At 41.2% G+C, this 16,541-nt stretch overlaps 1 protein-coding gene across 1 annotated transcript in view; it reads right to left on the reverse strand.

The window, feature by feature from the left end:
• Positions 1–230: 230 nt before the first annotated feature.
• Positions 231–16,541, reverse strand: part of sptbn4a (spectrin, beta, non-erythrocytic 4a) — a 29,366-nt gene continuing 13,055 nt past the window's right edge. The window contains exons 9-20 of the mRNA XM_076749999.1: positions 14,288–14,533; positions 14,020–14,154; positions 13,462–13,703; positions 11,464–11,602; positions 11,239–11,323; positions 10,698–10,909; positions 8,938–10,325; positions 8,719–8,779; positions 8,345–8,613; positions 6,525–6,695; positions 6,262–6,304; positions 231–3,439 (exon numbers count right to left, since the gene is read on the reverse strand). Coding sequence (XP_076606114.1) covers positions 3,140–3,439; positions 6,262–6,304; positions 6,525–6,695; positions 8,345–8,613; positions 8,719–8,779; positions 8,938–10,325; positions 10,698–10,909; positions 11,239–11,323; positions 11,464–11,602; positions 13,462–13,703; positions 14,020–14,154; positions 14,288–14,533 — 3,291 coding nt within the window. The 3' untranslated portion in view covers positions 231–3,139. The remainder of the gene's footprint in view (positions 3,440–6,261; positions 6,305–6,524; positions 6,696–8,344; positions 8,614–8,718; positions 8,780–8,937; positions 10,326–10,697; positions 10,910–11,238; positions 11,324–11,463; positions 11,603–13,461; positions 13,704–14,019; positions 14,155–14,287; positions 14,534–16,541) is intronic.

The following is a 16,541-nucleotide window of genomic DNA, read 5'->3' on the forward strand; positions in this document are numbered from 1 at the left end:
ACGCTGTGTCTTTTCAGCTGGAGTCTTCACCTTCAAATTCACGGACACTGAGAGAGCTGCAGTAAAAGTTGATTGTTAGTCTCAAGAATGTGCAACTGAGAAGCAAAGCACTTAGCTTGTAGTTGAAATCAATGTGAGGAACAAACTGCTTCCATTAGGTGTGTGCGTGTGTGTGTGTGCGTGTGACCAGCATGTGTGTCCACATCAATTCCACGTCAAGTTTGCATCAGCAAGTTTGGAGGTTTATTTAATGTCATAGCAGCAAGTTGTAATGTAAAATAACAAAGACATACACACTTGTAAGACCATCAATGAAGGAAACAAAGTTTGCACAATATTTTTTCTTCAGTCACGGTTATGCTGCCTATTTAATTTCAACTGTTACTGTTCTAACATAGTGGAAAAAAATCCCCTGTGTGTTTCATAAAAGTGATGGGAAGCAAACACTTAAAAACGCACATGGTGATGCAGGCTAAATATCTGCCATGAGCAATGAATCAGAACAATTACAGCCACATGAAAATACTATAGCTCCTATTTCAATGATAAAAAGATGTATTGCAATGACAGGCTCACTGTCAGACGAGTGTCAAGTCAAGTGAAACGTTATTCATGTTTCAATAACCAATAGTCTTTTCTTCTGAACCACTGTTTGAGCAAACTGCATGACATGGCACTTATGTAAAAACAAACAGTGACGGACAAATGAAAATAACATTCACATCATAACATAGCTTATCTATTCCCGTTCAGCTAATTCGAAGACCGCAGATACAGACAGATGCAGCAGTCACCACAATCCTCAAGTCAGTGAATTCAAATACTGCTGCATCTGAGATATACTTTTGGTGTTTTTATAGAAAGGAAGACTGGTAATTAGTCATTTTTTTTTCTTACACATTTGAGGTGCAATTTGACAGGATGGAAAATGGAAAAACGCTGTAAGTACATCTGGATAACGTCTCAGCTGCTGCCTGTGTTTTACTGCACACTGCATGTGTGTTTCCTCCATTGTCTTTAATGTAGTACAATGTGTCAAAATGGCTACATTACATACTGGACTTATATATGTAAAAATAACTGACGTACATGACAAACAATAAGTGGACGAATGCACGTTCATCTCTGTGATCACAGCATACTGTACTTTTCTCTTTAGTCTCCAATAATTCGATTTTCCAGAGCAGCATGTACTGAACTGCCAGAGTAATGGGTTTTTTTCCTTGTCTGTAATACATAAATTTAGCACACCTCTCACAGACACACTGGCGACTCAATCAGCTATTATTACAAGTTCTTATTGGGGCTGCGGGGCAACACCTGAATCTGATATGAATAAATATAGGCATATAAAAATACAACAAGCATACCTACAGTATGTCCTGCTGCTCTTCCCTGGTAAAAGGTGTTTCATACATCTAGATACTGGTGTATGTATATACACTATGATATTTAATAGTGACTCCTAATTTGCATATTTTTCATTTAAATGTAATAAACATTAATATATTTGAGTGATGATTGTTTTTATTTGTGGATTAATACAAATGTTTTAATTTTACCCATTTCAGTTCAGAGTATTGTTTTATTAGAGCACAGGATTTATTGGTATACATACAAAGATAAGTATATACAATTCATGACTTGAATCATGACAGTTTTACATTTAACTTGCCTTTGATGGAGAGATTCTAATCATTTTGAACTTCAAATGAAAGACACAGGGTACAGAGAGCTTTAACTCTCAGTGAACTGCTTCAGGGTTTTACAATTTTGGGCACCACAAACTCAGTGGTGATTGAACATTTCACAGCTGAAATCAGTACATTCAGTGGAAAATAAATTGCAGTAATACAGTACAAACAGCAGAGGGGCCACTTGGCTTCTTAATTCATGTTACAGATCAAGGAGTAGTCATTTCTCCTGTATACGGCCCTCCCCCCACCCCAAAAAACAACAACAAAAAAAATCACTTCTTTCTTCTCATGCTTACTGTGGATAGAAGGCAACCCTACTGTCAAACTTACCTCCGAATTTTAGGAAGTGGACCATGATAGCAAAATCCACCCCCGCCCCCTCTCACATTGAATTATTGCAATTCCAGTACTGCCCAAATTATTTCAAGAACATAAAAATAAAGGCAAGTTTAACAGGTGCACTAATAGACTATTTCATGCAATGTTCTGATTTTTGTCATGTATACAAAGGCCTTGTGTCACATAGGCGTAGTGTCACTTTGAGCATTGCCACTTTGAACACACCTTAATGGATTTGATTTTGATGGAAAGCTCTTTTCTTCACATGGATCATCGTGGACAAATAATAACAAGAAGAATAATAAAAAGTAAAAGGTGGCTGAAATAATGTGTATTCATTGACACCAATGAAGTCAGGTGGGTAACACCAGCATTCCATTATATTAAGATGATTCAAAGCTAGCCGTGTGATGGGATTAAATGTCATTATGATTAGTATACAGATGTGTCAAGTGTCTAAGGTGCACAACTGCCTGGAGTAAGCTTGTGGATGTGACAAATCATAGAGTTCACGTTTGCAATTATTTCTTGTTTCCTTTTCCCTTGTTCTCTCTTCGACAAAGAGAAGAAATAAAAAAGTATATTGCTTCAAAAAACTTTTTTCTTTTTTAATATTGTGAAACATTTCATTCACCACTTCTCAGGTTTGTCTAGCTAGACAGAGCATTACATTATCAGTCAAAGATACATACAGAAAGATGCTGTGAATCCAAGAGATTAAACGATCAACGATGGGACGTGACAGTGGCTAATTCCTGGGACCACTTGTTGGAGTCTGTCTGTTTGTCTGTCTGTCTGTCTGTCTGTCTGTTTGTCTGTCTGTCTGTCTGTCTGTCTGTTTGTCTGTCTGTCTCGGCCAACCTCCTGTCTACCAGCAGGTGGCACAATGCAAGCACTGATGTATTGCCTGGGTGAAGGGGAGGGGCTGAGAGATTAGTCTGTCACAGTAACAGTAGTCAGTCCAAGGACCGCGGCCTCAGTGTGTTCCAGCTCTGTGACTGAGGATCTGCAAACCTAGCTGCACATGCTCTCCATCCATCCCTCCCACCCACCGCCTCCTACGCCTTTAGTCAGTGAGTAATGTTAAAACACAAAGGGGCTCCTCATTTGCTCTTTCCAGACGTGCTGGAGCCCCCCGCCCCGCCCTCCATTTTGTCGGCAATTTCGGACGTGTCTAACTTCTCAGAGCCATCCCCTTTTTCTGACCTCTCCTTCTCGGACCTCTCCTCGCCTTCAGCGAGCTCGGACCTCTCTGACCTGGCATCCGCGTCTCCCTCCGACTTCTCCTTTCTCTCTGAGTGGTCGGGGTCCATGGACGAGGTGCCTGGCTTGTCCCACTTGGCCATGGCCTCATGCTCCTCTATACAGGTGGTGATGTTTGAAGTCCAAGCCTTCAGGTCCTCCTACAGAGACCAGAAAAACACACAGGGGGTCTCTCTCTCATCTTTTTTCATACTGTGTTATGGGATTTACACCATTTCAGCATCACAGATCAAAATATGAGGCTCCAACAGAAAAGCGACTCCAATTCAAACTGTGTTAAAGTCCCTTAATTTGAGCAAACTGATGTCAGGTGTTAGAACGACGTGGAGGGTGACAGACATGGGAAATGCTTCCAGCAGATAGAAAGAGACAGCTGAACGAACATGACCTTCAAAGAGTCTTGTACCTTTCCTTTGTTACATCAGCTGTTTGGTTTTTGGGGGCTGCTCTCTCACTGTCTTAGGCCACTTTCACAAATCAAGCCCTCTCTTAATTAATGAGAGGATTTCAAACTTGGTGAAGGAAGTACTCAGATCTTTACTCAAGTAATTAATTACAATTAAAGTAATTACAATTAAAGGTAAAAAAGTATCATCAGCAAAACTAACTGAAAGTATGAAGAGTAGAAGTACTCATTCTGCAGCAAAATGTCCCCTGTGACTCATATATCATTAGGTATGACATTATTGGATTAATAATAGTTGCATCGATGAGTAAGCAGCATTTCACTGTTGTAGCTGCTTGAGGTGGAGCTAGTTTTAACTACTTAAAATAAAGTTTAGCCCACTGGTTCCCAACACTACTGGTTCCAAGATAAATTGAGGCATCCTGAGAGGATTAATGAGGCAGGAATAAAGAAAAAAACTAAAGTTCTGATACATTTGTAAATCTGTTTTCATGTTTTTTTTTTATAATCTTCACTTTTTTCACAATATTCCAGTTTTACAACCTCAAACGGTTATTTCAATGAAAATGGGGAAGTTGAAGGGGAAATGTCTCTTTGGTGAAGCTGCTAACAACTAGGAGACTTTGACACTTGACAAAGGGTCTCGAACAAAGGTGCTGGTTTAACCTTAAACAATGTCTTGTAATCTAAATGTTTATACGTTTTTTAATGTAAAATCTTAATCTGAAAAGAAACTAGTAACTACACCTGTCAAATGCATGTCGTGCACTAAAAGTTATATTTCCTTTCGAAATGTAGTGAGTACAAGTATGTAGTAGCATAAAATGGACATATTCAAGCAAAGTACAAGTACCTCCAAATTTCTCTGCACAAAATTTTGTTGAGTAAATCTGCTTAGTTACTTTCCACCACTGGCGCTCACCTGACCTTTTTTTTTAAATAAATGTGCATGAAATATTTAAAGTACAACTGAAATTGCATTTAGTTAACTCTTTTTTGTAGTGAAGTTTTGTACTTTAAGTGCATTGTTAACACTTTTTATGATTACAAAGATGAAAAAAGGTGTTGATACGGGCTGACAGCAGTTGGCAGGTTGCCAGCGTGCTGGTGTTACAGTGCAGAGAACAAGAGCCAAAGTAAACAAACTGTAGCCTACATGTCATGGGCAGACAGCTTGTTGTTAGTGGTATTGAAGAGTGAGACCACAGCAGCATCTAACTGGACAGAGGTGACGTTTGCGGTTTGTTTACATGTTGTTTAATGTGCTGCAGCTGAGCAGCTAATTAGCTATCCAGCCTGCAATCTGACATTAGCAGTGCACCCTTCCCTGGCTCAGTGTGGCTGTCTGCTCTGCCTGTGATAGGACGTTACTGCTTTAAGCAAGATTTGATTGGCTTCACCAAAATCTTTAACTTGTTTTTTTTTTTTTTTTTTTTTTTTTTTATACAGTGAATGAATGTCTGTCATACAGTAAGTCTCTTGAACATCTACACACAGTAAGAGTGCAGGTTCCATGTAGGGATTGCACTGAGATATTTCCTTAAAGCATCAAAGAAAAAAAAAAAAATTCTCCTGTATTTGTCCAGATACCTGAAAATACTAACAGTATACTTATATATTCTGCTCATATCTTGTGCTATTTCAGTAATCCAATACAGGGACACAATAAGAAAGGAAATTAAAAATAGACAAACTGATGCAATGTCAATGACAATTATTTGCATAAGGTGACATTAAAAGGTGAGAAAACTAAACAAAATGTCCTAAATCTATTTTTTTTTTTTTTTTTTAGAATGCGGGTTCTTGTTTGGTTATTCTTCCTCAAAGGATGGGCTGGCAATATTCTGTATTTTTGTTATTGTCAGCAAATCTCATGAAAAGACCAAAACCAGTAATGTGCTGTCTCTCAGTGCTTTCTGACATCTCCAGCCTGCCTGTGGTTGTCAACCCCAAGCTGATTGGGTCCTCCTGAAGAAGTGAATCTTTAAAAATGGCTCACAAATATGTAGTTTTATTTTGGAAAAAAAGGCTTATTAATTTCCTAGAACAGCTGGTCACTAAAGTTTTTGGCAAACGTCACTGAGAAGGGGGAAATGTGTTTGTTGGGGAATATTCTCAGGGGTGGATTAATCCACATTTGGTGCATTCATAAGTATTTGGGGTGGGGGGACACTGTGTATTTAAGTCAAAATAAACTACAGTGTGTGTGTTCATGGTAAAGAAGGAACGTATCACTGACATGGCTCACTGATTATGGGGCTCTATGGCACAGAGGAATAAGATATTTCAGGCTTGAGGTATTTTGGCCAATTTGGTCTTTTCATTGGATTTGCTGACATTAAGAAAAATAAAGTAGATCACCAGACTTATCCTTTAATATAATTACATTAAAGGATAAGGATATATACATGTGCCTGTGGCAAACCTAAATCATAGAGGTGTAGTCTCTCATGGACCTCTTTTGTGGTGCAGGTCTAAAGTAAAGAACAGTGGAATACTGTCTGCTTCTTTTGACTTAAATATTGACTCTTATGACTTAAATATAAATGTTCTTACCTCATCTTTTGCATGGAATGCAAAGTTGTTTCCATCATTCATTCTGTTGCAGAGGAAATCAAGAGGGACTGTCAGTTTATCATGCATTGCAATGTTTTTTATAACCGCAACAATAATAATACTGCACTTGTTTAACATTCTGTGTTCTGATATTTCTCTCTTAAATCTGTAAAATAGGCAATAGGCTGTAACTTCTATTTTAATTGTGAAGAAAAATTACTCACAATCTAAAATCACAAATGCCAAAATAAACTAGCTCTTACTTAAGAATGAAGACATTTTTCTTCTTCTTGTATCCCATCGAAGGATCAAATGAGCAGTTACTAAGGTCAACGGGAGGCTCTTCATTGTACGTTGTGTTGTGGTTCCTTGCATCCTTGTAGAAGGTCAGCTTTCCCTCTTTCAGCACACAATATACGTTCACCCAGGACTTGCTGTAAAATCAAAATGGCACATCAAGCGGATTTTAGGAGATTAAGATGAAATACATTCATGGACATAATGTAGGCCAGTTGGATCTCACTTTTTCTCAAATTATACAAAAATTATATAACACAGTCATCACAAAGAGACTACGTTGCGAGGCAGGTGGATACACGAGATCACAGGATCACACAAGATCATGCAACATGAGAATCCATTTTGCCAGGCTTCAAGTTATGTGCTTGTGACTGAACCACAGTCGTTTAGACCAATCAGCATCATATGAGGAACTACTGGCAGAACTAAGTGTGAGCGTTGTCTAGGTGCGACGATTTGCGACTGTTCGTTCAAAGTGAACAATTATGCCTCCTAAAGAGGTGAGTACAGATGCTGCTATAGCATCAGATATATCACAACTGGAGAGTATTTCTTCATTGAAAGAAAATCAAAGGACGGTACTGAGGGCTTTTCTCAATGGAAGAGATGTTTTCCCACTTCTCTAAATTGGCGTTGCTGAGAGTTTCATTCTCCTGCTATGTCATGTGAGTCATTGATTGGATTGGTTTAAGTTAGCCTGCAATAGATGGTGATAGACAGATGGTTCATCCAATCACCTAAAAAGTTGTTTTTGAAAATGGATTCCATGGAACGACTTCCCAGATGGCTATGTGTAAAAAACCATCTGGTGTGTCAGGTTGGGTTTCAGACAGAGGTAGACAAAAGCAGGCTTCTCATTAGTAGTAGATGATCGATGATTTTGCATGTTAAAGTGACAACTGTTGACGACAGACTTTTAATATTTCTAGCTGGATCATTTAAGGCGATCATCTTGTAAAAGGAGTCTAAAATATGTACTTGATTGCTACATAAATGATAATGTGCAAGAAGCTACATGTTACAGGAAAAAAGCATCCTCACCCTATGATTCATGTAGAGGACATAGAGAAACAACATTGTTCTTGTATTACAGTGTAGAGCTACTTTGTCCTAACATTACATGTATGATGAGAAAAAGTGTAAGATCAGATTACTCATTCAGCATAACCCAGTTTGGAAGCCTATCCTGACTTTTGAGTATTATGAAACAGTTTGTTTTCACTTTCAAATAGGAGCAAGGGTTTTAGTATGAGGACTAATCAATGTGTTTAGAAAACGGAACACTATCTTGTTGACAAGACTACCCCAAATCCATTAAAAATCAGGAGAGAGCTGTGAGCAATAGCCTAAACTCTGACAGCTTCCAGCATCAATTTCCACACAGTGAGGAAATACAACTAGTTGTGCTAGTTGTGATCGGGGCTTTTTTTAATGTAACGTAATCCCTCAAATTACTCTAGGTAGTTCAAGATGTGCTCCTTCGTCTTGGAGGTAAAGATCAGTTACTACTGCAGGCTGTAAGACAGTTAACTAGACATGCTAACATTTCTTATTACATTCTTGTTCTTGTGTTTTTGGTTTTGGAAACGCAATAAAATAAGACACCACCATCCAAGCCCTTTAAATAGCAAGTATGGCTTGTTGTAGTCCCGTGCACATGTTCAACATATGGGGAAATCCAAAGCTCGACAGGCCTGTATGATTGGATAATCGCTGTTCAGGTAAGAGGTTTATTGTTTATTGTAAGCTTTGTCTGTTCTACGACTTATCAGTAGTGTTGTACCTGTTTGGGCTTCTCTGCTGAGCTTCAAGGTCAGAGGTGGTGGCCTTTTTGCGGTAGAGGAAGCCTTCATTATGGGCAGTGTGTGAAGGTGGCTGAGGTGTTGTAGGGGCACCAGTAGCTGGAGCTGATCGAGAGCGGCGTGTTTCCTCAGGTTCTTTTGGACGGGGTCTCCTCCTTGGTTTGGGGCGGTCTCTGGCTCGAGGACGTCCGTCAAAACGAGTCACAGGTGCTGAGAGGCTGCTAGGAGGCCGATAAGGTTCTCCTCGTGCCTGAGAAAGCGGAGAAAAACAGAATGTGATATCAAGACACAAAGAAAAATTAAGCTACACACCACTGTTCTAATAGACTACATGCAAGCAAAATAGCAAACTCACATGTGCTGCTTCTCTCTCCTGGACTTGTTCTACAATCTCCGCCATGGTAGATCTCTTCTCCCTGCATTGACAACAGACACGAATTACTCAAACAGTGAACACAATTAATCCGTTATCCTAAAATTCGTTAGAATCTCTCTAGACAGTGCTGACTAGGCAAACTGTAAAGCCAAATTTTGTTAAGATCATAACTGTCATAAGCACAACTCATTCACGTACCCTGAGCGTTTGTCAGAGCCCTCCTTAACAGAGCCCTCCAGGTCACTCGAGTCCTGCCTCTGCAGCCTCTGCTTGCTGCTCCCCTCCTGTTCACTGGACGACTGCCTCTCCAGGCGCCTCCGGTAGCGCTCTTGACGCACAATGAGCGGCAGCTCGTTAAGCCTGGCCTGGATCTCCTGCTCACTGGAGGTCTGTCTGCCCAGCTTGTACTCCCTCTCTCGCCTCAGATGGTCCATCTGAGGATCAGAGCGGCTGCCACGGGGATCCCTCTGGAGACGGCCGTGGAGGAGCTCCAGCCCTGACTCTGGCCCCATCATGTCTGCCATTGGGATGTCCCCAAACTGTTCCCGCTGCACTCTACTGGCTTCTAGTAGGGGGTTTACAGCCTTGTGGATGTGGTTGATCCTGGGCTGCATGAAGTCAGCTTTAAGGTGCTGCCATGCATATGCCATCTTAGGGTCCATGATGCCACCACTCTGCGCTAGGAAACCAGAACTACCCAGACTTCCACTGCTGTAATGATTTTGTGCGAGATAGCCTGAGCTACCCATTCCCCCACCGCTCTGATAATTCTGTGCTAGGTATCCAGAACTCACCACATTAGGCTGCTGTGCTAAATACCCAGAACTCCCCGTATTAGGCTGTTGTGCCAAATACCCAGAGCTACCCATATTAGGCTGTTGTGCCAAATACCCAGAGCTCCCCATATTAGGCTGTTGTGCCAAATATCCTGTGCTCCCTAAATTAGGCTGCTGTCCCAAGTATCCAGAACTTCCCATACTTTGTGGTTGGGCCAAATATCCAGAACTGCCCATATTCTGTTGAGGCAGAAAGCTGGGGCTTCCCATACCTCCACTGCTTGGCTGCTGAGCCAGGTTACCTGAACTTCCTAACCTGCCACTGCCAAGATGGTTTTGCATGCCACCCACACATCCAGTAGTAAGTCCAAAGTACCCAGAGCTCTCTGCACTGCCAGCAGTTTGATGGTTTATCCCAAGATAAGTACAAGTGTCTGCTCCACCACTGTGGGAAGTCATTGCAGAGAAACCGGAGTCACTTCCACCTCCAGCCACCTGGTGGTTCATCCCAAGGTACGGGGAGCTCGCCAGCTTCCCACTGCACTGTTGCTCCAGTCCGTGGAAGCCTGATCCATTTATGACTGGGTTGTAGCTGGCTAAGGTTGAGGACAATCTCTGAGTTGCAGAGGTGGCACCCAGATCCAGACTGGTCTGTAAGGGTTTGGGTTCCATATGGGCCTGTACCGTCTGCCTCAAGAAAGATGAGGTAGCACTGGTTGAAGGGACACTGGGAGTCAGACAAGATAATGGGAACATCCTTCTGCTGGAGAGTGGGGTTGTCTTTTTCTCCTCCTCCTTCTTCTTCTCAGCCTAAAGAGAAAGTTAATTAAATAACTAAAAGCACTAAACAAACCCAAAACCCCCCAAAACAGAAAGCAAAGGTAGGATGGTCCAATGAAATGGAGGTATAACAAATTATCGAGAATGATTTGCTCAAACCAGTCTGTTTTATTGCCTACTATACAATGAAGCATGAAAGGCAGATTGGGTGCAGTGAGCGAAGGTACATGACATGCAGCAAATGTCATGAGACAGATTTAAGCCTGTAACAATACAAACTAATGGGATGCGCCCATGCCTGCTAAGCAAACACAACATCCCAAGGTCACATTTTTTTCCTGTGGCAGCATTAAATTGTGACTCCACCAAACTGATTAAACATTTATCTACAGTCAAGCTTACTGCGGAAAGCTGGCGGAGAGAGCTGAAGCGTTCTTTCCAGGTAACAGCAGCCTTGCGGAAGGCCTCATGGCGAATGATGAGCTGCTCAACCTCGTCTGTTTGGGCCCGGGCCTCTCCTCCCTCCGGCTCCTTGGAGGTGATCAGCGGCTCCTTGGCCTTCAGCCAGGCTTCCGCCTTTACCGTCTCCTGGGCAAATTGGAACCTTTCCTGCTCTGGAGGTGACAGCAGACCGGCAGCACAGTTAGCATTAAACCACATTTGAATGCACACTCCAGTAGAAATGTGTTGTTTGAATGCTTGTGTGTACATAATGTTGATATTTATACGTTAGATCATAGGCCGGATGTGTATCTTATCTGTAATGTTCAGAGTGAGTGTGTAATATTAGCTCAAGCAAGAAGAACAATAAGATTCATACATGATTCATGGTAACAGGACAAAGCGGAAAAACCATTTAAAGTCTCAGCCCATTTGACATTTAACACAGTGTTGTGTTAAGAGCTGCTTCTACTCTAATGTAGTCAGCTAATGAATTACTCACTGCGTTGTAACTTTTCCTGGTGTTTGTCCCATTTTTCAGTAAGATCCTTCTGCTTAGCCAGAAGGCTGTCCAGCTTCTCTTTTATCTGTTGACACACAGATCGCAGTCATGACCACACCAACATACTGCTATGTCTTAATCAGGTAATTGTATGGGTGTTATGTATTCTTTTGTGGCATGTGTGACAGTCATTCATGTGGGTTATACTGTTCTTGTTAGCCTGACCTCCTCTGATGCAGGGTTGCCTGCAGCTATTAGGATCTTCCCGAGATCTGCACACTGCTGTATGGTCTTGCTGCGGCCGTCTATTTTGGCTTTCAGCTCCTGATGTTGTTTCATCATCACCTCCAGAGCCGTTAAATCCCTGAGAAGGGACAGACCAGATTATTTTGATTATATTAGCAAATGGGAAATGCTTCACAAGTATACCAGTTTACATACTGTAATGCAGTACTAGCGTTAAAACAATCAATCAACTGATTTATTGTCAGAATTTCTAGCTATTGGCGTGTCTCTAGGGATTGCCGGACCACCTTTGGTCCAAACTACCGGATAGATTGCCATGAAATTTGTTAAAGTTATCCATGCTGCCCGGTGGGTGAATTTTAATGACTTTGTTGATCCCCTGACTTTATGTCCAGCCCCAGCAGCAGCAGCTTACACCATCCAAATACACTATGCAATACCTCCATCCACACAACATGACCAAGCGTTCTGACAGAGGCTGTCACAGGCGTTTATGCTGACAACACCTTTTAACCAATTACTATATTTACGTCACAGCGACTGCTAAAGATCAAACACACATTCCTTTATAATGAGCATCACAGCCTCACAGAGAAACCAGTTTTTACTCACTACTGTTACTTACTACTGTTAGTGCTAACACTAGCATTTTTTTTAAGATTATATTTGGGGCCTTTCACCTTTATCGCTGATACTGTCTAGTAGAGACATGGACAGGAAATATGGGGAGAGAGCTATGGGGATGACATGCAACAACGGCTGGATTTGAACCCGGGGACGTTACAATTACATGGTATGTCTCTTAGGTCTGAAAAACAGGAACAGGAATTTTGAGTCATTTATTAAATCAAAATGTCAAACATTTACTGGTTCCAGTTTCACAAAAGTGAGCATTTGTCCATTTTGTAAAAAGTGTTTACAATCTACACAGGATCCAGCACCCTCTATCCTTAGATCCTTGCTATTTACTGCTTATCTCTGGTTCATATCATTGCAAATCAAACATCTTTCGGTTCTGGATTCTTGATTGGACAAAACATGCAATTTGAAGACATCACCCTGGACTGGCCATTTTCTGACATCGTTTAGAATAAAGAATTATGTGAGTATAAAATAAGCCACAGACTGACCAGTAATGGAAGCAGGACTGCAATTAATGGTTTTCTTATTGATTCATCTGTCGAATCTCGTCACAATAAATTGCTTAATCTATAAATTGCAGAAAATTGTGAAAAATCTAAATTTTTCAAAGCTGAAGGTGGTGTCTTCAAATGTCTTCTTCTGTTCCAACATTAGTCCCAAACCTGACGATATTCAGTTTACTATGATATGGGACAAAGAAATGCAGACCATCTCCACAACTGAGAAACTGGAACAGGGGAATTTGACACGTTTGCTTCAAAATGACTGAAATAATAAAACCACTTATCAAAACATTAGCTTTTCCCCTCTATCAACTAATGGATCAAAAAAGCCACCACACATTTGAGTTCTCAATGAAGAAAAAAATCACTAGGACATGTATGTACGTTCTGTCATCTTTATCAGTCCCATAGCGCCGTGTGTTCATGCATATGTTGACATATCAACAGCTGCTGAAAGATTTCAAGCCAAGTGTGAAAGTGTTGCAAACTTATTGCACTGTGGAAGCCACTGGGTGAAATGACAAATAATGTCAGTAATTAAAGTGTAAAATTTATAGCTCTCAATTACATCATATCAAAAATTGAATAACAGATGTCACGTAAAATTAGGTCAAGGTGGCACAGCAGCCTAATTCAACACTTCACAGTAATGAAACTCTGTCTACAGGGACTGCACAAGACCACAGAGACTTTCAGTTTAACAGAACACTAAACCACAAAACGCAGCTACTAAACCTAGACCATATACTGTATACAATAGCTTTTATGCACATCTCAACACAGAAGGAAAAAGAAGGTGTACAACTATACAAGGATATGGTAGATCTCCTACCTGGGCTCATCCCATCCTATCTGGCCCATGATGCCTTCCATCCACATGAGGTTTTCACGCACCACCGAGAAGAACTGCACCTTGTCGGTTACTGAAGTGACTTGAACGCGACTGGCCTCACAAGAGCTCAGCAGCTCCTTCCACGCCTCCATCACTTCCTGCTCCTTGACCATGATGGCCTCAGCCTTCTCACCAGCATAGATGGTTCTCAACTGGGCAGCATTCTCCTGCAACTGCCTCACCTGCATCAAGAAATGATGAAGGGAGTTAGCGGCTTGATCACAGTAGAATACAGTCAGTTTAGAGGAATTGTTGTGTTTATAGAAAATACTTTGACCTAAAGCCATATAAGTAAGATTTCTTTTGCTCAAACATAATAAGCTTTTTCAAATGAGCATGATCAAGCATGTATTTAAATGTATTAAGAGAGTCTTAGGGCTGGGATATACAATTGTTTGTCAAAAATAAGTTTGAAATGTATACGTGCTCATCGTTCTGCTCATGAGCAGCAAGTACACTGTGTGACCGATGAGTTCAGAAAGACATCATATCACTTGCCTGGGCGACTAGCAGCTGAAGGGCATGCTCAAAGGAGTGCATGAGTCTCTGCAGGGTGGCTGGATTGGTGATGTTGGCTTGGCAAGCCCTCACCTCTGGCAGCTGCTTCATCTTCCCTGCGATCTGAGCCAAGACCTACAACACGGGACAGCATTATCACGAGCGCTTTAAAAATAGAAGCTGCATGTCACGGCCAGACTGGCTACCTTTGAAAAGATGAAGAACAAGGCACACCTGAATCACAGGCTGATATTTGTTTTGACTGTACCTCTTTGCAGTCGGTGAAGAACTTGTGCAGCTGGTGTGATGCTGCAAGCATCTGTCTGCGTGTCTCCATCAGCTCCAGGAGGTCGGCCCACGACTCGTTCAACCCGTCCTTCCACTCAGCGATGGTCGCTGCGTCAGAGTGGCCGCAGTCGATCATCTCGTTCACCATTTTGTTCACCTGCTCCATGCGCTGCTGGCCAATGTTGTTGGTTTCTGAGGCAAACTTAGTGAATTTCTCCTGAAGCACCTGGAACACACATAAACCACACAACACTACAGGAAGTGGACATAATAACATGAACTAATTCATTCTGATACAGTACAATAACTGCATTAATAAATACTACCTTTGTGAGGGTCATAGTATTACTATGACTATAACTATTCTTTTTAGACGTTTTTGAATCAACAGAAAGTTACCTGGCAATTATTTTGATAATTAATTAATCATGTGAGCCTAATTTCAGGCAAAACACCAAACAAAAACAAAACACTTCTCTCTTCTCAGCTGTCGTTACACATTCGTCTTGGTTCATTTTGAAAAATTACACAGCTATGCAGACACAGTCACAGTCATCCTTTAGTCCTGAGACTTTTACAAACAAATCTTAGATTTCATTTAGGGCTGTTTTTAATGCTCTCTCATGCCTGTTCCGGTCTTTCAGTAATATTTATTTATATCAGTCACATTCTGTGATGCCACAATAGATCTATAATTGGAGCAGCAGTCTTTAAACATCAGGTGTTTTTCTTTTAAACTGCAGCTTTTTATTTACACACATTAGGACAGTTGACTGTGTGTCATGAATAATTGCTTAGTAAAGTAAATATTCAAAATGATGCTGGAATGACCAAGAATGTCCTGTTTGGTAAACAAAATTCCTTCATCCTTATGTCTCTTGCTTTCATTCCCCATTGGGAGGTGTGGAAGAGATGCGGGTGTGGAAGTGAGGATCTCCAGTAGCCAAAAGGAAAGCACCCACCGTCAGTTAGTCCAGTGAGTTTTGTGGCTCTAGTATGTGTGTATTAGTGTTAAAGATACTCGTGATAGTGTTCACAGCTTGTGTGGGATATATATAGACAGGAAAAATCACTATAAGGCATGCATGTCATGTGGGGGTTATTTTGTATGAAACGTCAGTGTATATTTAAGCAATACATCACGACACGCCGTCGTGATGTATTGCGCTACGCGTTAGGCTGAAGAACGCCCCTTAGCTGTGGTATAATGAGCGCATATCACGGACTGGAGTGATGTATTGCTTTTATAAAACGGTTACCAATAATGGCGATATGAAAGAGGAATACACAATAATTTTCATGTAGTTTTTACTTAAACAGAAATACATATTATCTAATAAAATAGCCCCGCTGTGAAAAAAATAGTCCCACCTCTCCGTACGTTAGCTCTGCATGTCGTCTATTCCTCGCCTTTTTTTGGGGAGAAAGTCACTGCTCAATCAACTCTAGCATTGTTAACTCTATCTGGAGGTGAAAGTTAACCTTAAACATGTGAATTCAACTAATTTAGTCTATTTGTTAACGTTGTCAAAACACCGCAGCAACTTTTTGCTACCTACTGTAACAGTTTGTTGTCATGGATACATTGTTGCTTCTCTGACAATCAGCCCCATAACGTAAACATGCGAAGCCCCCCCGCAGTTAACTATGAGTGAGTGGTCCCGAAGAATCCACCCAAAACCTCTATGAATGAGAGTTTTTTTTTTTAATAGTTTTAGCTTTGAGTGATCACTGACTTTATTAAGCCGACTATATGTGACATCATGGCAGGCACCTGGAGACGCAGCAGCGGCATCCGAATATCATGACTTTAAAAGCACCAAATTACTTGCCTTAACAAATTTCGTTAGTAAATAATGTGAAGAATTGTAAAATATCATTTCCATGAGGCTGTTCAATCAGACAGTGACAGATCACCCCATAGAGCCCTAAGTGTCACAGTCGCTGTCAAGGTGTTGATCCTGTGACTGACTGTGGACATCAGGCATCTCCAAACTATTCCACAAAGGGCCGAGTGGCTGAAGGTTTTCTTTCCAACCAAGCAGCAGCACACCAGACTTGACTCATTTCATCAGCTGATCTCAGTCTTCAGAGAGCTGATTGGTCAGACTTCGTGCTCTTGATTGGTTGGAGGAAAAACCTGCAGCCACATGGCCCTTTGTGGAATAGTTTGGAGATGCCTGGTGAACATGTTTGAATGTTGTTAACGCCTTAAAAAAATAGACATCAAAAGC

Source organism: Chaetodon auriga, chromosome 15 (genome assembly GCF_051107435.1).
Source record: "Chaetodon auriga isolate fChaAug3 chromosome 15, fChaAug3.hap1, whole genome shotgun sequence".
NCBI classification, from domain to species: domain Eukaryota; kingdom Metazoa; phylum Chordata; class Actinopteri; order Chaetodontiformes; family Chaetodontidae; genus Chaetodon; species Chaetodon auriga.